Source organism: Neoarius graeffei, chromosome 9 (genome assembly GCF_027579695.1).
Source record: "Neoarius graeffei isolate fNeoGra1 chromosome 9, fNeoGra1.pri, whole genome shotgun sequence".
Lineage (NCBI taxonomy): Eukaryota > Metazoa > Chordata > Actinopteri > Siluriformes > Ariidae > Neoarius > Neoarius graeffei.
In genome coordinates, this window is record NC_083577.1 from 68,063,613 (window position 1) to 68,090,138 (window position 26,526).

The 26,526-nt window shown below is 42.4% G+C and overlaps 1 protein-coding gene across 3 annotated transcripts in view; it reads left to right on the top strand.

Annotated features, from left to right (window-relative positions):
* The first annotated feature begins 1,303 nt into the window (after positions 1–1,303).
* Positions 1,304–26,526, top strand: part of LOC132891965 (solute carrier family 35 member F5-like) — a 60,017-nt gene continuing 34,794 nt past the window's right edge. For all 3 annotated transcript variants that reach the window (XM_060930144.1, XM_060930145.1, XM_060930147.1), the window contains exons 1-6: positions 1,304–1,439; positions 11,113–11,197; positions 11,315–11,420; positions 18,002–18,145; positions 20,447–20,509; positions 21,562–21,634. In XM_060930144.1, the coding sequence (XP_060786127.1) occupies positions 11,184–11,197; positions 11,315–11,420; positions 18,002–18,145; positions 20,447–20,509; positions 21,562–21,634 (400 nt within the window). In that variant the 5' untranslated portion in view covers positions 1,304–1,439; positions 11,113–11,183. The remainder of the gene's footprint in view (positions 1,440–11,112; positions 11,198–11,314; positions 11,421–18,001; positions 18,146–20,446; positions 20,510–21,561; positions 21,635–26,526) is intronic.

Consider the following 26,526-nt stretch of genomic DNA (forward strand, 5'->3'; position numbering starts at 1 on the left):
ATAGATAGATAGATATTTTGGAATTTGTTAATTCCTCCCAATTGTTTAAGATTTGGAAATCTATATATGTTATTTACCAGCTGGGAAGTCCGTATCGTGAAATACCGTGACCGAGGTCTTGAAAGTACTGAGCGAGGCCCTCTGGGCCGAGGTCAGTATTCAAGGCCAAGGTCACGGTATTTCACCATACGGACCGACCTTAAGCTGGTAAATAATATATTTATTTTTTTCTTTACCAAATTCTAACAGAAAATGAGAGCGCCCGAAAGGGAAAACCGAGCCAAGCCACCATTTTGAATCCTCATTCACGGCTGTAATGTAAATGGCTTCCTCCTCGGTATACAAGTGCACTTCCATGGCAGGAAAAAAACTACATTTTGCTGCCTATGTAGTCCCCTATTTATACAAATAGGAGTCATTCAGGATTCAGCCGTTTTTGCTCGGCGTTAGCAAGTTACAGGTTTTTAGCTTTCTCCTGAAATGTTTTCTTTTATTTCTTCTTCCTCAGGGTAGTAAAACTCACTTTCGCTGTGAACACTGTCGTTATCGCTATCCATGCTGTAAAATTAATGCTATTCTCCTGAGAAATGCGAAAATAAATGTTGACAAAAATTGCTACTATGTTTGTTGCTGTCGTGAACGACCGAGTCGCCAGAGGTCCGTAACCGGGGTCCGTATCGCAGGATACGGACCCGCTTGCCAGCCAATCAGAGCACAGGATTTGATGGAAACCGGACCGTGAAAAAAATAAAAAAAATTATTAAAAAGGCATAAAATAACAATCTATAGCAAAGTTTGTACGACAAAAAAGAGGTGCTTAAGACTGTGCAAAAAGTGTGTGATATTTCAAGACGCTTTGCTTATTTTAAATATATTTTTGTAGGAAATTCCTGTTGTTCAGGACCAACTTCGCTATATTTTGGACTATCTGCAACCCCAGTGTGTATGTGTCAGAAAACTCCAGTGTGAGTTTATGGACTCATTTGGGAGGAACGATAATCTACACGTCATGCAGACACCCGGAAATACTGAACTGGAACTCAGTGAATTATTATCGTACCTATATAATGAAAAACAGTTTATAACACTACACTACACATATTCCTTTCTCTAAAACGGCAGTTAAGGAAATAAAATGCTGATAATTAAACTAAAGGAACAATAATAAAAGAAAAGCTTCGTTTAGATGCATTCTGGGTAATGTAGTTCTTTACGGCTCGGATTCGAGTACATTGTAATTGAAGGATACTCCTATTGAAACTACAAATCCCAGAGGATTTGAAGTTCAATGGCAAACGAGATAAGTGAAGTCATGAGCAGCAGCAGCCTGCCTAAAAGTCATGTAAATATTTACAGCACCAGTTGAATTGTTGCCTTTTCTAACTGATAGAAGATAGTTGTTCTGCTGCAGTTTATGAAGACGAAGGATTCAGAAACAGGTAATGTGGTCGGACATAATGTGTGTTTATTTTTGAGCTGATTTGGGCTCGGTGATAGTAGCTGAATTAGTTGTTCCTGCAGTTAAAGCTTGTTGATGTTTGGAGCTCCTGAGCTGAGCTGCACTGAGACACTGGGCCTTTTACTGACCCAAAGATCAGTATCTACCCGAATCAGTGTGTGCTCATATTCCACAGTATTATATCCAGGCTAGCAAAATGACATCAAACCCAATTTGGATCAATCTGTATAAGCTATTTGGATAGTTTATTTAATTGCAGCTTTAATTTTATACAAAATTAAGTAAGGTTACTGCTAATTATGTTCACTTTGTATTGCTTATTTTCTTAATTTCCTAATTTTTCCAGATGTTTTTCCTACAGGTACTGGTGTGGGGGTAAATCAGCTTTATTTTAATTTAAACAAAATAAGGTTTATTTTATGAACATAACTATTCTCCTACTCAAGCCCTAAGCAACATTGGGCAAATATGTGAGCGTGTTTGTTTGTTTGTTTGTAGGTGTAAACTTTTTATTTCAGAACTGTGGTGTAGTGGTTAGCGCTGTCGCCCCACAGCAAGAAGGTTCTGGGTTCGAACCCAGCAGCCGGCAAGGACCTTTCTGTGTGGAGTTTGCATGTTCTCCCCATGTCTGCGTGGGTTTCCTCCGGGTGCTCTGGTTTCCCCCACAGTCCAAACACATAGAATAGAATGCCTATATTGTCACTATACACATGTACAATGAGATTAAAGCATCTCCAATAACAGTGCAAACAGTGTGTAGAGTGAGAGAGAGAGAAAGGGGGGGTAAGGTGCACAGTCCTGAGGTGTACGTGTTGTGTTACACATTATGGAGTGAGGTATTGCTCATTGCACATATAAATTATTGCATAGAGAGAGTCACATTATAAAATAAATAAAATATTACACATTTATGAAGTGTTGCAAGGTAAGGTAGGTGCACAGACTTGAGATGTATGTGTTGTGTGTAAGGTGCACAGTCCTGAGGTGAGGTGAATGTGTTGTGTTTCGCATTATGGAGTGTGGTATTGCACATTATAAAAGTATTGCACAGAGAGAGTCACCTTATAAAGTACTGCACGAGGAGAGTCACATAGTAAAATAAATAAACTATAAAGTCAGAGCATATCCAAGTTCAGGGCGGTTATGGCTTTTGGAAAGAAGCTGTTTTATGCATGCGGTTTAGGTTAGGTTAATATGGGACGGCCTTGGGCTGACATGCCCTTGAGTGAGGCACCTAACTCCCAACTGCTCCCCGGGCGCCGTTAACATGGCTGCCCACTGCTCTGGGTATGTGTGTGTGCGCATGTGTGTCAAGTCAACTTTATTGTCAAATATGCTATACATGCTCGACATACAGCACAGATGAAATTTCAGTCCTCTCTGACCCACGGTGCAAACAGGCAATGCAATAAATAGAATAACTGAAATAAACAGTATAAACACTCTAGATAAGAAATAGACATAGACTAAACACTCACACACATATATATATATATATATATATATATATGTGTGTGAGTGTTTAGTCTATGTCTATGTGTATGTGTGTATATATATATATATATATATATATATATATATATATATATATATATATATATATATAAAAATTAGAGTAAAGGACATAAACAGTCAAGGGCACTTGAGGTATAGCAGGTAAACAAGAAATAAGCAGTATAAACAGTAAACTAATAGCTATTAAGGTGAGGTAGTGCGGAATAGTGCAAATGAGCGGTAAAGTGAAATGTGCAGACCCTGAGTTCAGTGTGTGAATGAATGTTGAGAGTGTGTGTTGGGGGGAGACTGTGAGGGTGACATGATGTCAGATGCTGAAGGGGGGGTGTGCGGGCAGAATCTGGGGCGGGGGGGGCGCAGAACAGGGAGGGAGTTGAGCCTCCTGACCGCCTGGTGAAAGAAACTGTCATTGAGCCTGCTGGTTTTGGCCCGGAGACTCCGCAGTCTCCTCCCCGACGGCAGCAGGCTGAAGAGGCTGTGAGATGGGTGGGTGGGGTCACCTGCAATCCTGATGGCTTTTCGGGTAAAGTGGAAGTTATAGATCTCCATAAGAGAAGGGAGAGAGACGCCAATGATCCTTTCAGCTGCTCTTACGATGCGCTGCAGAGTCTTGTAGCAGGACACGGTGCAGGCGCCGTACCACACGGTGATGCAACTGGTCAGGATATTCTCGATGGTGCCTCTGTAGAAAGTGTGCATGATGGAGACTGGGGCTCTTGCTGTCCTCAGTTTGCGGAGGAAGTACAGACGCTGTTGGGCTTTTTTGGCCAGTGATGCTGTGTTGTTGCTCCAGGACAGGTCTTCAGAGATGTGCACACCCAGAAACTTGGTGCTGCTCACCCTCTCCACTGCAGCACCGTCGATAGATAGTGGAGCATGCTGGGTGTGCTCTCTCCTGAAATCCACAACAATCTCCTTCGTCTTCTCCACGTTCAGATGGTGATTGTTGTCCTTGCACCACATGGCCAAGCGGCTCACCTCACTCATGTAGACTGTCTCATCGCCATTGTTGATAAGACCCACCACAGTCGTGTCATCCGCAAACTTAATGAAGAGATTTGAGCTGGATGTTGGTGTGCAGTCGTGGGTCAGCAGAGTGAAGAGGAGGGGGTTCAGCACACATCCTTGGGGGGCCCCCGTGTTCAGTGTGATGGTGCTGGAGGAGTTGCTGCCGACCCGTACAGTCTGTGGTCTCCCCGTCAGGAAGTCGAGCAGCCAGTTGCACAGGGAGGTGTTGAGTCCCAGCTGGTCCAGTTTGTGAATGAGCTGCTGAGGTATGATTGTGTTGAATGCTGAGCTGAAGTCTATGAACAGCATTCTGACATGCGAGTCTTTTGTCTCCAGGTGGGTGAGGGCTGAGTGGAGGGCAGTGGAGATGGCGTTATCAGTCGAACGGTTGGACTGATATGCAAACTGGAAAGCGTCCACGGCGGGGGGAGGGCAGACTTGATATGCCTCATGACTAGCCGCTCGAAGCACTTCATGAGGATGGGAGTGAGTGCGACAGGACGGTAGTCATTGAAGCAGGAGGGAGACAGCTTCTTCGGGACCGGGATGATGGTGGTGGTTTTGAGTCACGTGGGGACAATAGCCTGGCTCAACGAGATGTTGAAGATGTCTGTAAAGACATCTTTCTCACTGAATATTCGCATCAGCTCTGATGTGTGACATCATGGAATATATATCCGATATACCATGAAAAAAAAAGCCAGCCAATCTTATTATTATACATACACACTCCTTTTGGGTGTTCAGTACGTCTTTCTCTTTCAAAATTCTCTCAAAATCTTTCGTATTTAACGACGCAAACCTGGCCGCCATGTTCGTTTACAGATTGTCACAGTCGCTCGCTAGCGCCGAAGTTTTACGTCTCTGACATGCGACATCGTGTTGTCTTGACTGTGCAAAATTGTAAACCATATTCAACACTCATTCTCCATTGGGTAGCGTGACGTAATACACATAGGATAAGCGATATGCTAACAATATTGCATGCTATCAAACCAAATGAATGAAACCTGTTCGAAGGGAATAGAATACACATTTTTATTCCATCGACAAAGTGTCCTGTATATATAATAATATGAAATTTTGAAAATTGAATATTCCTACACTGTAGACTTTCAGCGTTTAATTTGATGGTATATACTATACATCCAGGGGTGGCACGGTGGTGTAGTGGTTAGCGCTGTCGCCTCACAGCAAGAAGGTCTGGGTTCGAGCCCCGTGTCCGGCGAGGGCCTTTCTGTGCAGAGTTTGCATGTTCTCCCCGTGTCCGCGTGGGTTTCCTCCGGGTGCTCCGGTTTCCCCCACAGTCCAAAGACATGCAGGTTAGGTTAACTGGTGGCTCTAAATTGACCGTAGGTGTGAATGTGAGTGTGAATGGTTGTCTGTGTCTATGTGTCAGCCCTGTGATGACCTGGCGACTTGTCCAGGGTGTACCCCGCCTTTCGCCCGTAGTCAGCTGGGATAGGCTCCAGCTTGCCTGTGACCCTGTAGAACAGGATAAAGCGGCTACAGATAATGAGATGAGATGAGATACTATACATCCAAATCAGGTGAAAGGTGTGGGAATTACAGCATTTTGTCTAGTCCTTAAAAAGTTCCCCTTCTGATGTACCGAAAGTAGTTGAACAATCGCTGCTCAGCAGTTCCGAATAGGTTATTCCTTCATTACTGCATGACTTTGTGGAATACCTGATTCTGATTGGTCAACTGTGGCATTCTATGATCCGTTATTTCTGTATAACAGATCGTTGCTGTTGCAATGGGCCACATCATTGGTGGAAGCAATAAAATGTTTTTTAAATCAATATTTTGTGTCAAATGATTGATTTCTTTATTAAGTAGCCATGTAATAAGCAGGATAATATTCAGTGACCTGGTCATTATTGCAAAATAAACCCCTTCAGGGAGCTACAAGGACCCTTCTGCTTCATATTGATGTCCTGTAATCACCCTGTCAGGGTTTATTTCACAATAATGACCGGCTCACTGTATATTATCCCTTAATTATTTCGCTGGCACATAAGCAGATAAAAAAAAAGTCTAGAGTTGATGATAAGCGTGGCGTTTGGAGTCTGTTGTTGTTAACTCTTAATATGGCCAAATCAATTATTTGGTACGAGCGTAAAAAGAAAGAAGGCACTGGTGAGCCCAGAAACACCAAAAGGCCTGGAAAACCATCGAAAGCGACCATGTTGAATGACTGACTCATGAACAAAAACAACTTTGCAACATTTGACCAGATCAAGAACACCCTTCAGGCGGTAGGTGTACCTCTGTCAGTCAATAGTCAAGTGAACAACTCACTAGAGTAAATACAGAGGGTTTACCTCAAGATGTAAACCATTGGCAAGTCATAAAAACTGGAAGAACTGGTTAGAGTTCCAAAAACATCTTGAAAAATGTTCTGGAACAACATTCTGTGGACAGATGATCAGCTTGCACCAGAATGATTGGAAGTGAAATATATGGAGAAAAGAAGGAATTGCTCATGATCTGAAGCGTATCATCTCATCTCATGGTGTGGGTGGGTGTGGCTGCCAATGGAAACGGTTCCCTTTTGTTTATTGAATATGTGACTGCCGACAAAAGTAGCAGGATGAATTCTAAAATGTGTAGGGTTTATATTATCTGATCAGATTCAGCCATATGCTTCCAAATTGTTGGAGCGTGCTTCGCAGTGCAGATGGACAGTAAACCAAAGTGTACTTTGAATGCAATTCAAGACTTCTTTGGTTTAAAAAAAAAAAAAAAGTGTAATGTTCTGCAATGTCCAAGTCAGTCACATCACCTGAATCCAGTTGAGCATGCATTCCATGTGCTGAAGACAAAACATCCGATGAACGAGCAGGAACTGAAGACAGCTGCAGTAACGGCCTGGCAACGCATCACCAGGGAAGGAACCCAGCATCTGGTGATGTCTATGGGTGCCAGAATTCATGCAGACATTGGCTACAAAGGATTTGCAAACAAGTAGTACAAATGACAGTTTAATTTATGATCATGTTAATGGGTGGCACGGTGGTGTAGTGGTTAGCGCTGTCGCCTCACAGCAAGAAGGTCCTGGGTTCGAGCCCCGTGGCCGGCAAGGGCCTTTCTGTGTGGAGTTTGCATGTTCTCCCCGTGTCCGCGTGGGTTTCCTCCGGGTGCTCCGGTTTCCCCCACAGTCCAAAGACATGCAGGTTAGGTTAACTGGTGACTCTAAATTGACCGTAGGTGTGAATGTGAGTGTGAATGGTTGTCTGTGTCTATGTGTCAGCCCTGTGATGACCTGGCGACTTGTCCAGGGTGTACCCCGCCTTTCGCCCGTAGTCAGCTGGGATAGGCTCCAGCTTGCCTGCGACCCTGTAGAACAGGATAAAGTGGCTAGAGATAATGAGATGAGATGAGATCATGTTAACTTGTCATGAGTTTGGGACACACATAAGTGTTGACATTCCTACACTGTTCTCCTGATTTGGATGTTGCAAATTTCAAACTAGGTGATTTTTTATTTTTTATTTTTTTAAAACCTGGGTTAAAATTTTAACCTAGTTCATAATTTCCAACCTCAGTAAAATGTTGGATTATCTCGAGCTCGGCACACACAGGCAACTTCTTCTTCTGTATTGTGATTTTTGGATGCAAGTTTCCCCTTTTGGGTAGCTGTGTGTGCACGTTATCTGTGACCAGTGGGTGATTTGGGGAGGAGGATGCAAGTGACGTGGAAATCATGTGACTACTTCACAAGCAGGGATTGGCTTAGCCTTTGGAGGTGATCGCTTCGTTATCGCAAAGACGTGCACACGTGGTGATATCTCTGCAACAAGTCAGCGACTGGTGGTTTTTATTTATTTATTTATTTATTTATTTTTGGTTGCAGAATATCAAGCATGTTTGATACCGGTGATCTGTCATAAATATCCGCACACAAAGCAATTTTTCGTTTGCGTCAAAAAGTTGCACGACCAAACGCCAGAAAATCACCCGTGTGCGCCAGGCTTAAGGTTCTTAAAAGGGATTTTTTCATCACTTCTTTTGTCTCTTTTTCTTCCATCCACTTCCTCTCCGTCTACACCTACTTAGTATTTCTTCTGTCTACCTATTCCTGGGCGGCACAGTGGTGTAGTAGTTAGCATGGTCGCCTCACAGCAAGAAGGTTCTGGGTTAGAACCCAGCGGCTGGTGTAGGTGCAATCAGTTAATTATTAATATTAAGTGATCAATCTCATTAAATCAGTCTCATTAAATTTGGTTAATAATTAAAATGAATCAATCCCATTGAATCGTTTACTTTGACTCATTTGAATTGAATCATACCATAGAATCAGTCTCATTTGAAGTGAATCATTCAGTGACTCATTTAGTGAATCGTTCAATGAATCATTTAGTGAATCATACCATTAATCCTGGATAAATTACCAAACAGCTAGATTATGGTATATTTCCAAATTATTATTGATCACTTACTATATTACATAAATCTGCACCTTTTTGAATTCTTTGCAATTGGGGACTTCAGATATTGTTCACACCAACAAGATGAATACACACAGCTTTGATAATAAATGAATTTATTATACAAAGATAAAAATAATAATCAATATATACAAGCAGTGAGGTGTGTGTATATGTGTGTGTATATATGTGTGTGTGTGTGTGTGTGTTAGGCCCCTAGGCCTGAGCCAAGGTGTGCGTGTGTATGAGGGAGCTATAAAATTTGGAATGTTCTTATCTGATATTTTGGTATGTTGAGTGTGGAGGAGGGGCTTGACCATGTTTTTAGACAAAATGCTAGTTCTGTATAGCTAACCAAAATGTCTTTGAGCACGAGGTAGGCCCAGATTAGCTTCGTGTTGCTAAGCTAAGACAAAAGGGAAGCTATCTAAAGTGTATCAGGCCTGGTCAGGCCTGTTGAGCACGTGTTTTCTCAGTAACAAAAGGATTCCACACTCATAACATTACCCAACCCCTGAACTCTTAAGATCAAAATGTGTGTTAAGAGAATTATGTTAGTAAAAGAAAAACATGCACAGCCTATCAACTGAAAACAAATGAGATTAAACAAACAGACCAATTCAATTCGACATGCTGCGTGTCTAATAGTGTAATGAATAAACCTGGGTTTAAATTCACACTTTCAATAAAGCAACTTCCTAAAACTAGCTTAATTATTATGCCCAAATATATTTTACTCAATATCTTGCCTCTAGCAAAGTTCTGAGAAGATGTTCGCCGTTGCAGAGCTTCGCTGTTCATGAAGCACGTGAGTCGATTCCGTGAGTCGATTCCGTGGACAGAAAACTTCTCTTGATCCGACGCGTCGTTCGTGATGAAAGGAAAGTCTCTGATTAATGTCCACAGAACTTCAATCAGGAGGAATTCTGGTCGCTCCTAATTACAAATTAAAACTGCGTTTGAGCTGCAGTCGTGACGTCACTTCTAATACGAATAAATCGGTTGTAACTCAGGTTGAGTTTAAAGATCGCGCTATTCTGGACTTTTACCTTGGCCAGTGGTTAAGCACAGAACGCGCTGGATGGTGAATCTTGCAAGAAGGAAGTGTTTTCAGGTTTGAGAGCATGTCTTTTGTGCGTCTAGATTCCTTGGAATCCGGACACGAGAGACAAAGAGCGGAGCTTCCGCCTGGACTTATGCGCGCATGGCGGACTGACGTAGATGATCCCGCCCACGCGTGACGTAGGTCACGCGGAAGAGGACTGGGAGTTGTAGTTCTTAGAGACGAAATGGCGGCATGATACCTACACTGGCAAGGGCCTTTCTGTGTGGAGTTTGCATGTTGTCTGCGTGGGTTTCCTCCGGGTGCTCCGGTTTCCCCCACAATCCAAAGACATGCAGGTTAGGTTAATATGGGACGGCCTTGGGCTTGGGCCTTAAGCGAGGCACCTAACTCCCAACTGCTCCCCAGGCGCTGTTAGCATGGCTGCCCACTGCTCTGGGTGTGTGTGTGCTCATTGCTCACACGTGTGTGTTCACTGCTTCAGATGGGTTAAATGCAGAGTGTGTGATGAATAAAGTTGTGCTTTCTTTCTTCTTCTTTCCTATCTACCTAATTTGCATTTTTTTAAAATATCTTTTTTTCATACTTAACCATGATTCAAACTCAGAGCCTTCTGATGCCCAACACGTTAACCACTAGACCAGCAACAGTTCAACGGAAGCAGTGTTGTATATTTTGAATTTATTAATGAGTCCAGTCTTATTACGTCATCAAGTAGTTTAAAATACAAAGTCTTCCCAAATCCTAAACCTAACCCTCGATATAGTAAGTCTCCCTAATACAAGTAGCAAATTATGAACTGGGTTAAAAATTCCACCTGACCTACAATTCTGACCTGTAACGTAAATACGCTCAAATTAAAGCTGAAAGTCTGCACCTTGAGCTCATATTCATTATTTAATGTGGATTCCAATATACCGTGGTAGACAGCGAAAGTACCTTTAACCTTGTCCATGTCCATATATTTATGGACTTGTGGAATTATGTTGTTATAACTATACCAGCTTCAATTGTGGGTGTTGGGGGCGTCCACCACTGTAACATCGAAAGAAGGAAAAATTGTAGATCCTCTGTTTATGCTTTAGTTTTTTTTTCTTATCACCAGTGGAGAACGACTAGCAGGAACTGGATGGGTAGATAGAATGGAATAGAATGCCTTTATTGTCACTGCACAAATGTACAACAAAATTTAGTTCATCACAGGAGAGCAAGGCCGCTGCATACGTACGCGCCGCCATTCTTGGGCACTTCAGCCCAAGGCCGTCCCATGTTAACCTAGCTGCATGTCTTTGAACTGTGGGGGAAACCGGAGCACCCGGAGGAAACCTGCGCAGACACGGGGAGAACATGCAAACTCCACACAGAAAGGCCCTCGTCGGCTGCTGGGCTCGAACCCAGAACCTTCTTGCTGTGAGGCGACAGCGCTAACCACTACACCGCTGTGATGGATATAAAATCCCCCCCCCCCCCCCCCCCCCCCGTTGATTTGAGATGATGCAACGCTACCCAAATATACAAAATTAATTTCTGTTAGGGTAGTCCATGAATTTCAGGACCTTATTTAATTTCAGTTTTTAAAAAAACACCACACTCCTGATTTCTATATGCTATATGCTCTTGTATCATCTGTGTAGACTGCATGTAGCGACTGTGTGATGTGCATCGTGGAGAGAGAGGCTGGCAGAGACAGGCGTGTCCATTTCTAATGCGCCCAGCACGGTAAGGTCCTTTACTCCACAACTGCTGTTCATTTTTAGTTTGCATGTCTATTGTACACAGTATAATGTACACAAGTAATCCATATGATAAGCCTGTGTTGTATTTGTGAGTGTGTAGGATGAGTTTGGGACTATGTGGTGCCCAGAAGAGGAGGTTGGTGCTGGGCGTCATTGTCCTGTTGCTTGTGGACGTCATCTGGGTCGCTTCATCTGAACTCACATTCGTAAGTCCAACATGCACGAACAAAACTTAGTGCTTGTTTTCCTGCACATTTGGATTATAATACAGTTTCACAGACAGACAGGAACTCGGTGTTGTAGTCGAGTCACTAAACCTCGAGTCCAGTCTCGAGTCTCTGGTGTTCAAATCCAAGTCATTCAAGAAAATTTCGAGTCCGAGAACAAGACTCCATCCGCACCATTTGATGGTGGCTGTTGCTGCCTTTATGTGAAACCGTCCCTGCTACTGTGTTGGACTGACGTTACTGCTTGACTGCGCCATTTTAGTTAATAGACTACAGATGAAAAGCTTGTTCATTGTTCATCAAGCCCTGCCCACTATCAACAGGACAAATAACATGAGAGAGGGTTAACACTAGCTAGTTCATCGCTCAGCAAGCCCCGCTATCAACAGAGCAATGAACATAGCGTGTCACTTCCTTCTCTGGGTGGAGTCTCGCCAAATGACGATTGAAGTTCGAGGTTGTCCCCGTCGCCTCCTCGATAGTTCTTCTACATATGGAACACATAGCAGTGCTTTTTTTTCCCACTGCACGAGAAGTCTGTATAAGCAAAGCGGACAACCCTGGGGTGTTCTCTCCAGACATTTTAGCGCCATTAACGTTAGTTTGTTCCTGACCATGACATATGAACAGGTGAACGTGCATTCTCTTGCATGAAATTAGCATAAAAATTGATGCAGATATAAATATCTTCTGCCAAATTATTATAGTATGTTACAAAAAAAAATCAAGAAAAGATCCAAGTCCTCGTCTCCAATTTGTGAGTCCAATGCAGTTAATGCACGAATCCAAGTCTGAGTCACGAGTCCTTAAAATTAGGACACGAGTTGGACTCGAGTCAGAGTCCTGGACTCGATTACTACAAGCCTGCGGTAACTGCAATGAGTGTGTTCGAAACAGGGAAAATGCTGCCTCAGGAGGATGTCCAACAAGACAGCGAGGCATCAAAGACCATTCGGAACTGATGAAATTCTCGTTTCCTTTCTTCTAATATGCCTTCAAACTTCCCCGTTTGAAGGCAACATCGAGCTATCCTCAGTGCTGCCTATCGCCCATAAATCTGTGCAGCAGTTCCCTCAAGCAACGGGGGGGGGGGATGCTGGACCACATTTCACATAAAAGTGATTTCGTATATGTGTATAAGTTTTCGAGCTTTTTTTTTTTCATTCAGATTTTTTTGAAAAGATACAGAGAAATGGACATCCTACAACTCCAACTCAGAAAAAGTTGTGATGGTCTAAAAAATGCAAACAAAAAAAGAAAGCAGTAATTTCTAAGTGTACTTTGATTTGTCTTTAATTGCAGATAGTATCTCATCTCATCTCATTATCCGTAGCCGCTTTATCCTGTTCTACAGGGTCGCAGGCAAGCTGGAGCCTATCCCAGCTGACTACGGGCGAAAGGCGGGGTACACCCTGGACAAGTCGCCAGGTCATCACAGGGCTGACACATAGACACAGACAACCATTCACACTCACATTCACACCTACGCTCAATTTAGAGTCACCAGTTAACCTAACCTGCATGTCTTTGGACTGTGGGGGAAACCGGAGCACCCGGAGGAAACCCACGCGGACACGGAGAGAACATGTAAACTCCGCACAGAAAGGCCCTCGCCGGCCACGGGGCTTGAACCCGGACCTTCTTGCTGTGAGGCGACAGCGCTAACCACTACACCACCGTGCCGCGCAGACAGTATGAACCCAAGATCTTTCTTTTTTTTTTGACTGATTTAACTTCATTTTATTTGGTAATATACATCCATTCCTGTGTTTCAGGCCTGCAACACATTCCAAAAAAAAGTTGGAATGGGGCAATTTAGGGCTAGTAATGAGGTAAAACAATTAAATGATGTAATTTGAGATGGGTGATGTTAGCAGGTGATTTGTAATCATGATTTGGTACCAAATCAGTATCCAGGAAAGGCCTAGTCTTTGGGCAGCACAGATGGGCTGACGATCTTGAGTTTGTGCATGAGAAAATAATTGAAATGTTTAAGAACAATATTCCTTCAAGAAAGTCTCTCATCTACAGTGCATAATATCATTAAACAATTCAAGTAATCTGGAGGGATTTGGGTGTAAGGGCTCAAGCCTAAGCTGAACACCCATGATCGCTGAACACCCATGATCGCTGAACACCCATGATCGCTGAACACCCATGATCGCTGAACACCCATGATCGCTGAACACCCATGATCGCTGAACACCCATGATCTCTGATCCCTCAGATGGCACTGCATCAAGAACCGTCATGCAAAAAGGAAGCCCGATGTTAACTGTGTCCAGAACCGCCGTCGATTTCTCTGGGCTCAGAGGCATCTGGGACCATCGCACTGTGGAAACATGTATTTTCGTCAGACAAATCAGTATTCCAGGTCTTTTTTGTAAGAAATGGACACTCTGCTCTGGACCAAAGATGAAAAGGACCATCCAGACTGTTACCAGCAACAAGTCCAAAAGCCAGGGTCTGTCATGGTATGGGGTTGTGTCAGTGCCCTTGGCAAAGGTAACTTACACTTCTGTGATGGAGCATTAATGCAGAAAAGTACATTGAGATTTTGGAGCAACATGTGCTGCCTTCAAGACGACATCTTTTCCAGGGAGATTTCAACAAGACAATGCAAAACCACATTCTGCACACATTACAAAGGCATGGCTGTGGAAGAAGAGGGCACCTGTCCCCTCTGTCCCAATACAGAATGTGTGGTGAATTTTGAAACAAAAATGACATTGACAACTCCGTACTGTTGCACACTTTAAAGGGATAGTTCGGGATTTTTGACATGAATCTGTATGGCATCCCCATCAATAGTGTCGTGCAAACACACTGACTTACCCCTGACAGCATCCTGTGAGTCCAGTTTTGGTCCAGACGAAAGTAGTGCGGCAAGTTTGTTGGGGTCACGAAAGTAAAACGTTTTTCGTCTCAAAACAGTATGTGTTCAAAAGAGTGATATATTTGCATCACAAAACCGTTGCCAAATAAAAAGTCAGACCTCGAAATCGCTTGGCACTATTTTCTCTCCCTCGGTATCACTGCGCGCTGTCATGTTGACATCTGTGCAGGAATCAACACCTTTCCCATTGTTTGGTAGTGATTAGGAGTTCAGATCAGCGGTGCTAACAAGCTAATTTGAGAGCAAGAACAGCGACAAATTTATCACCACCTATAACCTATACAATAATATATTTGTGAAAATGGTGCGCACTTGCGACTATCCAGGCTGTAGCAACAAAGATGTGGCTGAATCTCCGCACACATTTCACCGTCATAGTCAGACATGTTGTCGCTAACTTTGCTAGCAATAAACAACGTAGTGATGTGTCGGTCGCGAACGATCCGGTTCAAAGAGCCGGCTCTTTGAAGTGAACGACGGGAGCCGGCTCTTCGGTGGGAGCCGAGTTGGGGAGCCGAATTAGTTTTTTGTCCTTAGGTGCCTCAGAGAGAGAGAGAGAGAGAGAGAGAGAGACAGAGTTCAGCTCAGCTGAAGGATGATTGTTTATTTGACAACCATGATCATTGTTTTGTTGCCGTGAATTCCTAAAGCTCATGATATAAATTGTCGCTCATAAATTGACAGGTTCGGTCGGCAACCGCCTTGGCATGGCCAGATTAATCTGCGGTATACAACGAGACAGCAGTCATTATAACAGGAGCATATTTGCTGTTCCAGCGGCTTCTCATTACTGGTGGAGCAGAGTGCGGCACTTTTTTCTCTTTTTACATGCGCTCAAGGTGCCACATATTTTGTTGCACATTGTTCTGTGTTTGTTAAAATAATTTCCAACTTTGCTTCATAGTTTGTTAGGCCTGATTTATACTTCATAATTTATTTTGTGGCATTTTGTTCAAGGTCGAGTGTGAAATAAAGCCATAAAGGATAAACAGTTGATGTCTTCTGTGTATTTTATATTGGTAATATAACACAGTTTTGCATTATGTTTGTGAGAAAATAATTTATTAATTGGTAAGTAAGTTTTATTTCTATAGCTAGAACATTGTTACACTGCTATACTTTACAAAGCTTTACAATGGCTACAAAAACTAAAAAATAAAATGGAAAACATCCTACTGATAAAATATAAATAATAATGTAATTAATTAACTAGTTAATTGCAGCAATTAAATCAAAAATAAAATCTCAGGAGCCGTTTGGGAGCCGAAAGAGCCGGCTCCTTATAGTAAGAAGAGCCAAAAGAGCCGGCTCCCGAAAAAGAGCCGAAATTCCCATCACTAAAACAATGAATGAAACAGCCGTGGCTGTCACCTGGCGGCAGCGCGCAGTGATAAGAAGGGAGAGAAAATGGTGCCAAGCGATTTCGAGGTCTGACTTTTTATTTGGCAACGGTTTTGTGATGCAAATATATCACTCTTTTGAACACATACTGTTTTGAGACGAAAAACATTTTACTTTCGTGACCCCAACAAACTTGCCGGACTACTTTCGTCTGGACCAAAACTGGACAAGAACTGGACTCACAGGATGCTGTCAGGGGTAAGTCAGTGTGTTTGCACGACACTATTGATGGGGATGCCGTACAGATTCATGTCAAATCCCGAACTATCCTTTTAAGACCTGTTTGCAGGAAGAATGGGGCAAAATAACACCTGATACAGTGCATCACTTGGTGTTTTCAGTCCCTAAACATCTATGTGTTGGGAGAAGGAATGGCAACATTACAAAGTGGTTTACCATCCCAACTTTTTTTTTTTTTAAATGTGTTGCAAGAGTCAAAACTGAAAAGGGATTATTTTTGAAAAAAATAAAATAAAGTTCATGAAGTAAAATATTAAATCATGTACTGTTGTATTATTTTGAGTGCAGTACAGGCCAAAGCCCACTTTTTAAATCGTTCCTTCTGGAGTGAGCTACACCGTCACTGATGGTGTAGTTTTCCTCTAACAGCATGTCGTGTTTTATTTCTTTAGTTGCTTCTCTCAGTCTTTAATGTTTTGGGTAAGAATAGCATATGGTAACAGGGCTCAACATTAACGGTTGTCCGCTTGTCCGGGACAAGTGATCCTTTATGTCGGACAAGTTCATCGTCTCAGTTACTTGTCCGATTGGACAAGTGCCAAAATACGCCGATATACGGGTTACATATCAAATTTATCAGTTTATTCACATGATTTCCGAAGCATCTCACTCGACATATTGTTTTGATGAATCGCCGGCTGTTTCTCTTCGGAAAGAGCGATGTGCGCATGCGCAATATTCCGCTTGCGAAACCGGCCAATACCGCTTCGTGTATTTGAGCTGAAAAGTAAACGGTCGTTTATCAGACCCTCCAGGATTTCGCGATGTTGCGATTTGCAACTTCAACGCAAATTCAACCAATCCCCGTGAATTCAGGGCGGTGTTGCAATTATATCCAATCACTGCAACTTTCCCGCAAATTTGACCAATCGTTGACGTCGTCTTGAGGTGACGTCGACAAACTACCTTCCGTCTTACTTCCGTGTATACGTTCAAGAGAAGCAGCATGTGCGAGTCAGTGTTTATATAGGCTTAAATTCTGTTACTGAAAGTGTTATGTTTACAGTGAAGGACTGTGTGCACTTTACATAATTTTTTTTACTTAATACAAGAAATTAATGGATGCCAACATTTTTGCCAAAATGGTATTTTATTTTCCATTGTTGAGGCAGCTTCAGCATCATACTGTGAGATTCTGTTCAAATTGTTTTTTTTTTCTTCTATGAAGCCTGAGCCATTTATTGTATTAGTTTATAATTATTGTTTAATTTAGTCTTCAGGAGAGACTGCCTGCACACAGTACTAGTATTAATAGTTTTTTTTTTTCTTACATGAAAGCTGAGGCATTTATATTTTATTTTTAAGGTAACTTCATGTTGTGCTGTGAGGTTCTATGCACTTTAACTTTTGAACCAACAGGTGCATTTGGATAAGTAAAGCCTATTTTTCTGCATTTTTGTAGTCCTGGTAATTGCTTATATTGGTAAAGTTGTTTATAGGACCGTTTCTCAGTGTCTTTTTGTTTTTTTAATCAATAGTTTTTCAGTAATAACTTAATATTTAACATATCACTCGATTTTAATCACAAAAAGAGAAAATCGCAACAATTTCTCGCAACTTTCACTTCCTCCCGCAATGTAATCGCAACAAAAACCTAAAAAACACCGCAACTTTTATCGCAACCATTAAATACCATACAGGAGCCACAATGAATAATTAAACAACAACAATTAATCAGTGGAGGATATATATTCAAAGTTAATTTAAAAATGAAAATATACTGTATAATTTTAATTTTCTGGTTTTCAATTTCTCATAAATAAATTGATGATTGATGGAGTCCAATTTTTTTCTGCAGTGAATAGATTGTGTTAAAGTAATTCTGGTGAAATTAGTTTATTACAAATAGTTTTTATGGTTTTTTTTTTTTCTCAAATTTTTCTTCGGACAAGTCAACTTCACATTCGGACAAGTAAATTTCCTTTCAACTTGCCCGACAGGACAAGTGGTTTCAAAAGTTAATGTAGAGCCCTGGGTAAATATATTTAGGTGTCACTGTAGTGTTTGCATTTGTGTGTGTCAGTATGTGTTTGTGCAGCAGCAGTACAACAAGCCCTTTTTCAGCACATTTGTGAAGACCTCCATGTTCATTCTGTACCTGCTGGGCTTCCTGTTCTGGAAACCATGGCGACAGCAGTGTGCAACCCAACAGCAACATGGCATATATGTGAGTTCTTCAACTGCCTCTATTTGGCTTTCAACAGCTTTATACTGTACAGCGAGGTGATATCCAGTTGCGGTTTACCTTGCAGTTAGCAGATATTAACAAATGAATAAAATGCTGAGCTTGGCATATGATGTAAACGAGGTCTGTGGATATGAATTTCTAGAGTGAGTTAAAATTTACGTTTAATTACACGGCAGACTCTCGAAACTGATTTTTCAAAATTCGCAAACAGTTAAAGGCCACTCTGATGGAACCTGATAGACTCGAGGTTGCTGCTGGAGTAGTCCGTTAGTAAGCGACGAGCCGATTTAAAACCTGAGTAGTGTAATGAAGTAAGTGCTTCTCTAAATACTAACATTATTGTGATAAAGAGGTGGGTTCAAATTTTATAATGATCGTTGGCGATTGTGCATTTATGTTTATTATTTTAAGAGGCACTTTTATTCAGAGTGACTCTTGCAAGGAGGCAGAACCCAATTCAAGCACAGAGCTGAGCAGGTAAGGGTTAAGTGTGTTGCTCTAAGGTCCAGCAATGGGTCTCAACCAGTCCCCGCATTCGTACCCAACACTAAGCTGCTTTCTTTTTGTGATTTCTCAGTGAATTACATATGTATACTTTTAAACAAATGAATTGGTACAACTTATTGCTGGTTTTCATGCACTCTTCATTGTTAGTCCATGAAGTAATGTTTGAATTCCACCAACACTTTTTCCTTTCTTCACTTTCCTCATACATGGACTTCCTCACCCTTTATCTTCTAAGTCCAGGAAGCTTTCTCACCCCGTTACTTGGCTATCCGACATGCTGTGCAGCAGTCTGAGAGATTTAAGAGCAGCAGCATGAAAGTGGAGGAAATCACAACTCGATAAGAATCTCCTCTCATTTTCCCCTTCTTTTCTGTGACGTGTTTTTTATTTTTCTCCTCTATCAGCAAGAGATCCTGCAAATCATCTAATCCCACCACCTGCCCACTGGGTCCCATCCGTTTCACAATGCACCAGACCATCTCGCCAGGCTTCCTCCCTTTCATCATCACGATCGTTAGTGACTCCTTAACATCTGCTCGTGTACCTACTGCATTCAAGATAGCACTTGTTATTCCCATCCAGAAGAAACCTACTCTGGATCCCCTCAGACATCAGCAAGTACTGACTGGTATCACTTCTTTGTAAAAAATTCTCAAACGCACCATCAACGATCAACTGTTCCTTTATTTCATCTCCAAGATTCTAGCCATAGGTGGCATCCTTCCATCTCGGGAGACAAAGGTTTAGCTCATGGTGTTCCTGGTGGAGGAACTTCGAGAGTGGCTGAAGAGGCCCACTCCAGAGTGACAATGTCTTGCACAGTTGTCGCAAGTGAAGGACAAAGGAGCCTGAAAATAAGCCATCATCATCTTCCCTCGGACCCTCTTGGCAGCTAGCTCCTCGTCTTGGGTGTTCTCTGCTGCCTGAGCCCCCTTCTGCACTGTGAGCTTTCAGGTGTCCCGGTCATCAACAGGAACCAACATCGACCCCAGCCTGCTTCACTTGCAGATATCCTTGAAGCAGAGGTGTGGTCATCTAGCTGGCCTCAGTGAGCTTAGCCTATAGTAAGACCTTGTGGATACGGTGAAGGTCCATGCACTTCACATGGCCCAGCCATCTGTGCTACCTCTGGCTGAGTTTGGTGAATTCCTCATTCTGAGGAAACCTGTAGGATGTCAGTGTTCGGCACTTTGTCCTGCCATGGGATCTGAATGAAGGCCTAATGGTTAGAGAAGCAGTTTTGAGACCAAAAGGTCGCTGGTTTGATTCCCTGGACCAGCAGGAATGGCTGAAGTGCCCTTGAGCAAGGCACCTAACCATCAACTGCTCCCCAGGCTGCTCTGGGTACGTTGTACCATACATCGCTCTGGATAAGAGCGTCTGCTAAATGCCTGTAATGTAATGAATGAATGGCAAATACTCCTTCTGAGACCGTGGAGGTGGAAGCTGTTCAGTCAGTCGTGTCCGCTAGGTTGTCCAGGCCTCTCTGCTGTAGAGGAGCGTGCTGAGCCCGGTATACGCGCACATTCCACAGAAACTGCTCTCGTGGCTGTTACCGAGAAGTTCCGTGCTGCTAGATCAGCCAAACGGTCATGAGTTCTCATCCTCCTCAACTTTTTCAGCAGCATTTGACACAATCGACCACAAGACTGTTTGTTTGTTTTGTCCATCCTCATGAGTCTGAGAATTAATTAATGGCACAGCATGGCAGTGTATGTAAATGTCACTGAATGCTGAAGTTCTTACACTGATCAGGTTCTATGTAATTTTCAGATATCTGATGCTGATTTACATGTGACTGCTGGTGACGCCGAAAACAACTATAATAATTCCCTAGTGAGTATATACACTCAACATAATACACACTCACTCTTGCCCCTTTTCCACTAAAGCAGTTCCAGGGCTGGTTCGGGGCCAGTGCTTAGTTTGGAACTGGGTTTTCTGTTTCCACTGACAAAGAACTGGCTCTGGGGCCAGAAAAACCGGTTCCAGACTAGCACCAACTCTCTGCTGGGCCAGAGGAAAGAACCGCTTACGTCAGCGGGGGGGCGGAGTTGTTAAGACCAACAACAATAACAAGACCGCGAAACATCGCCATTTTTAAACGATGAGAAGCAGCAGCTGTACAAACGCGAAGTCATCCATTATTATTATTATTGTTGCTGCTGCTGCTGCTGCTTCTTCCGTGTTGTTTTTGCTTCGATATTCACGCCAAGGTTTATGCGAACGTAGCGACATAACTGACGTATACAGCGACGTAATGACGTGGCTTCCTTTAGCACCCCGAGCTATGGAAAAGCAAACTGGTTCTCAGCTGGCTCGCTAGTTGAACGAGTTGTGAACCAGCACCAGCACTGGCTCCGAACCAGCCCTGGAACTGATTTGGTGGAAAAGGGGTAACTGTGCTGTAATTCAGTGCCTTTTTACACGCTCAGAGTTCTACACTGTTGTGTGTCTGGGCTCTCCCACTGCCAGCCCCATGTTTACTGAGAGAACACGTTTAAACCTGCATATCAAAACTCTTTTTTTTAATATAAAACATGGGTTTTACAAAAAAGTCAGCAGACTTATGAGAAATTTAGTAAGTTGGCATTAGGTGTATGACAATATTTTGCCAGTTTAAATTGTCATATTTTAAAAGATCATTAATAGAGTATCTTGGTAGCAACAGCAGCATTTTTAAAGCCAGGAATAAGACTTTGTTCTTGTGTAACTTTCTATATCCTTCAGTCCCTTGCCTTTTATACCCTTGAATTAAATACGTCCATTGTTCGAATGTATGCAGTTCAGAGTGTAGACGGACACAAAGCCGTCATACAGAAAGGGAGTGTAGACGGCGTGTGAATGTTGTGTAGTCTGTGTGCTAACAGTGTGTCGTTGCTTTCTAGAGTGAGCCTCTGTATGTGCCAGTGAAGTTTCAGGATGTTCCTGATAACAGGGTCAGTCGAGAGCCTAAGACTCGTAAGTATTTCTGCAAAAACATTATAAAGCATCGAAGGCAGTGAAATATTGTTGGTCTATATTATTGTACACTGCCTGGCCAAAAAAAGTTGCCATTTGGATTTAAATAAGCAGATACTTAAGAGCCTTTGATTGGATAATTACTGCAGTGATTAGTTTCAGCTGGCAGCAATTCTTTTAACCCTAACTGATGCAGTGAGTAGTTTCTCATTTCTTTTTTTCATGGTTTTCCAACCATAGGGGTGTTCACACAGCACATATTTGCATCAATGCTGCACCGATGTATTTTGTTGCGATATATCTTACACCGGTGTAAATTTTGTGGAGCGTTCACACGTCACAAACCTGCTTACTAGAGAGAAGCGCGTTAGCACCGGTGCAGCCCCACTTGTGTTCACACGGCAGTTTTTGTGACCGTGCTATACAATAGTAATAATGTGGAAATGAAATATGCGCATGCGTGAAAATGTACTTCCTTTTCCCAGTTGTCATGGCATCACCAAGCGCCGGGCAAACAATGTGAATGGAAACACCAGTGTTGCCAGATACTGCTGACGTTTTCCAGCCCAAAATATGTTCAAATCCGCCAAAATGCACTTAAAACCGCCCAATCTGGCAACACTGGAAGACACGCAGTTCTGTTGTTGTTGATATTCACCATTTTGGAAGCGCAAAATACCAGGATGCAAATTATGCAATGCCCGTATGTAATCAACTCTCCTTATGCGTAGCGAGTTTACCCCTGTAGCGTTCAGACATCCCATTTTATATCGGTGCTGCCCCGCAAACTAGCATTTACTCCGGAGTAACAAGCCTTGCTCTTAAGTCTTGAATACATTGAAGAGTCCAAACTGCAAAAAGCCTTGATTTGTACAGATTCTAGATCATGCCTACAGGCATTGGAGTTCTTAAAGACTGACCACCCTCTTATTGTCAACATACTTGAAAAAGTGGAATACTTAACTAAAATCAATATGGACATTATTTTTTGTTGGGTCCCTGGCCATGTGGGTTTGACTGGTAATGAAAAAGCAGATAATGCTGCTAAAGGAGCCCTGAATGAAGAGATTTCTGAATGCCAAATCCCTGTCTCTGATATCAGACCTGTTCTTTCTTCCTACATAAATGACAAATGGCAAACCGATTGGACTAACTGTGCTGGCAACAAGCTGAAAGAAATATGCACTAATGTGAAACAAGTGACTATTCAATCTTTTTCATGGAGACATGACCAAGTTGTCTACACAAGGGGTAGAATTGGACACTCTAGACTAACACATGGTTTTCTGTTAACTGGAGGTGAACCTCCACTTTGCGATCTTTGTGGTGATCTCTTATCAATTAAGCACATTTTGTCTTGCCCTGCTTTTAGAATACAAAGGCAGAAGTTTTTTAAAGAAAGCACAATGCTAGATATTTTTAATAAGGTTTCACCGTTAAAGGTTTTAAACTTTTTGAAGTGCATTGATGTGTACAAACGTATTTGATGTATTTATTTATTTTATTATTGGTTTTAATTTTATGTGATATTTATTACCTGTATTGGCCATGAAATAGCCATAGATGCTTAAATGGCAATAAATATAAACAAACAAACAAACTCCGGAGTAAGTTTCTTAAACCACCTCCCGAGCAGGGTTGGATTTGCACCGGTTTAAGCAGCTTTCAGGGGCTACACCGGTATAACTTCGTACCGTGTGAACGCTCTACCGGGGCAGCCCCGGTGCTACACCAGAGTAAAAGTTGCCGTGTGAACACCCCTCGTGACGGGTCAAATTATTGGCCTGCATCAAGCAGGCTTGTAGTACTCGAGTCCAACTCGTGCCCTAATTTTAAGGACTCGTGACTCAACTTGGACTTGAGGACTGATTACTCGGACTTGGACTCGAACTCCTGCATTAATTGCATTAGGACTCGTAAATTGGAGATAAAGACTCGGATTTTTTCTTTATTTTTTTGTAACATGCCATAATAATTTGGCATAAGATATTTATATCTACATTAATTTTTGTACTAATTTTGTGCAAGAGTGTCACACCTGCACGTCTTGGCTCATGCATCAGATAGACTCTCAGGCGCAATCCGGACAGCGCATGCACCAAGCGGACTCTTGTGTGCACCGTAAACGACTCGCACCTGCACAGGATTAAGGCACAATCAGCGTGCCTATATAAAAACTGTGAAAACGCACTTACTTTGCGAAGTATTGCGTTGCATTGCTGACACATTACCGAGCCTTATTTCCTTGTTTGGTTCCCTGATTTCCTGTTTCTCGTCTTTGATTCTGCTGAGTCTACAATAGCCTGTTTGTGCCTCGCTCGACCTATAACCTGTTTCACCGTTTTACGATTTTGCCTGCTGTTCTGGATTGTTTACCCTCTTCACTTGTATTAATAAACAGACCTTCTGCACTTGCATCCGTCTCCCAACCATCTCTGACAGAATACTTCACACTCCCTGATAAAGAGAAGCACATTCACCTGTTCATACGTCATGTTCAGGATCAAACTAATGTTAAATATAGCTGCAAGCAGCAATGCGGGGCCAAGCAGCCACATGCTAAGAGATTGATGTTATGTTGGAGAGATGGTCATAACTTGTGCTGACCTTGAAATTTTTAAATGATCTTCAATGGGGCATCCAACAGTGTGATCAGGCATTGGAATTTTGTTTCTAACCAAAACACAACGAGATATGAGCCAAAACACATTTTTACAAATTATAGCGCCCCCTATTGGTCAATTTGCACCAAATTTGGTGTGGACCCTTCTGGAGGGGTGTGGCTTTATGTCATTAAGTTTGGTTGAGATATGTCAAAGGGCTGCCGAGATATGACCTCACTTCCTGTTTGGCAACTTTTAATACGCGTTTGATTGGCTGTCACGGCCAAACAATGAAAGATATCAAAAATCCATTCATGTCTTTTGTGAGGCTCAGTCCAACGATGCTACATACCGAATTGGAAAAAAATTGGTCAAAAATTGAGGGAGGAGTATCATTTTTGTTTTTCACAAAGTTCAAAATGGCGGGAAACTATTCTGGCAGAAAATGACGTCATAGGGTGCGTTGGATTTGTCATGGCCCAAAGATTCCAGTGATGCCAAGTTTCTGAAAATCGGACGTACGGTTCAAAAGTTACAAGCAGAAATGTACTTGAAACTTTCACCTGCTGGTGGCGCTAGAGGGTTGGGGTAGGGACCTAAAATTTCTTGAAGGTAATCATGAGACTGTCTAGAATGTGAGTGCAAACCACTTTTTGGGAAAATCCGACTAAATTTGCAGAAGGAGAAGCATTTTATTGATTTTCACAAAATCCAAAATGGCGGACATTCTATTCTGGTGGACATGACGTCATAGGGTGCGTTGGATTCGTCTTGGCCCAAGGATTCTAGGGATACCAAGTTTTTGAAAATTGGACGTACGGTTCAAAAGTTACAAGCAGAAATGTACCTGCAGCTTTGACCTGCTGGTGGTGCTAGAGGGTTGGGGATGGGGACCTAAAATTTGTTGTGGAGAATCATGAGACTGTCTAGAATGTGTGTGCCAAATTTGAGCATTTTCCTACGTACGGTTCTATGGGCTGCCATAGACATCCCTAAGGAGAAAGTTGAATTGGGTATGATGATGATGATGATGATGATAATAATAATAAGAAAACCTACAAACACTTTAGGGGCCTTCGCCAGCTTCGCTGCTTGGCCCCTAATGACACTAAAACGGCCACCGTCAAATGGTGCGGTTGGAGTCTTGTACACGGACTCGACTCGGATCAATAGTGGACTCAACTTGAAATTTTTTTTTTTTAATGACTTGACTCGGACTTGAACACTGGGGACTCAAGACTGGACTCGAGGTTTAGTGGCTCGACTACAACCCTGGCATCAAGCAAAGAAAAGCAACTAAGGATGTTGCTGAAATTACTGGAATTAGATTTAAGAACTGTCCAACGCATTATTAAAATCTGGAAGAACAGTGGCGAACCGTCATCTTCGTGGGAGAAATGTGGTCAGAAAAATTTTTGACTGACCATGATCGGAGATCACTTAGACTTTTGAAGTTGAATTGTAAAAAATCAACAGTAGAACTCATGGCTGTGTTTAATAGTGAAAGTAAGATCATTTCCACACTTGCAATGCAATGAGAATTCACAGGATTGGGACTAAGATGCCGTGTGGCCACAAGAAAACCACTTGTTCGGAGGCTAAGCATAAAGATTGGACATTAGAGCAACGGAAAAAAGGTCATGTGGTCCGAGTCCAGATTTACCCTACTCCAGAACGATGGGCACATCAGGGTAAAAAGGGAAGCCCGTGAAGCAATGTGTAGCAGGCACTGTACAAGCCTCGGGAGGCAGTGTTATGATCTGCTGTTGCTTCAGTTGATCAGGTCGAGGCTCAGCAGCATTATGTGGCAATAAAATGAAGTCAGGTGACCACCTGAATGACCAGGTTATCCCATCAATTATTATTATTTTTTCTTCCCTGATGGCACGGGCATACAATTGGGATTCAAATAGTGAAAGAGTGGTTCAGGAATTGGCCACCACAAAGTCCTGACCTTAAAGTTCATATTCTGGACCAATTTCGTTTTGTTTTTTTTTTTTCTTTATATGAAAGAATGTCCTTTTACACACTCATCCAGAAGGGTAATTTTGCACAAGGCCATCTGTCTACAGCAGAAAAAAATAAAATAAAACACGTCTGGAAAAATCCCAAGGGAGTCTGGAGCCAGATTCGTGACGTCACCTGCGGAAGCGCCAGCAGGCTGCGCAAGCTTGCACAGTTTCAGTGCACAGCCTGTGTAGACCAAGTGTTCCTATTTCTCTCTCATTGTCCAGTCTTTTGGAAAACGATGAGTACTAATCCCATCATGATTGGTGTTGCTACACCTTC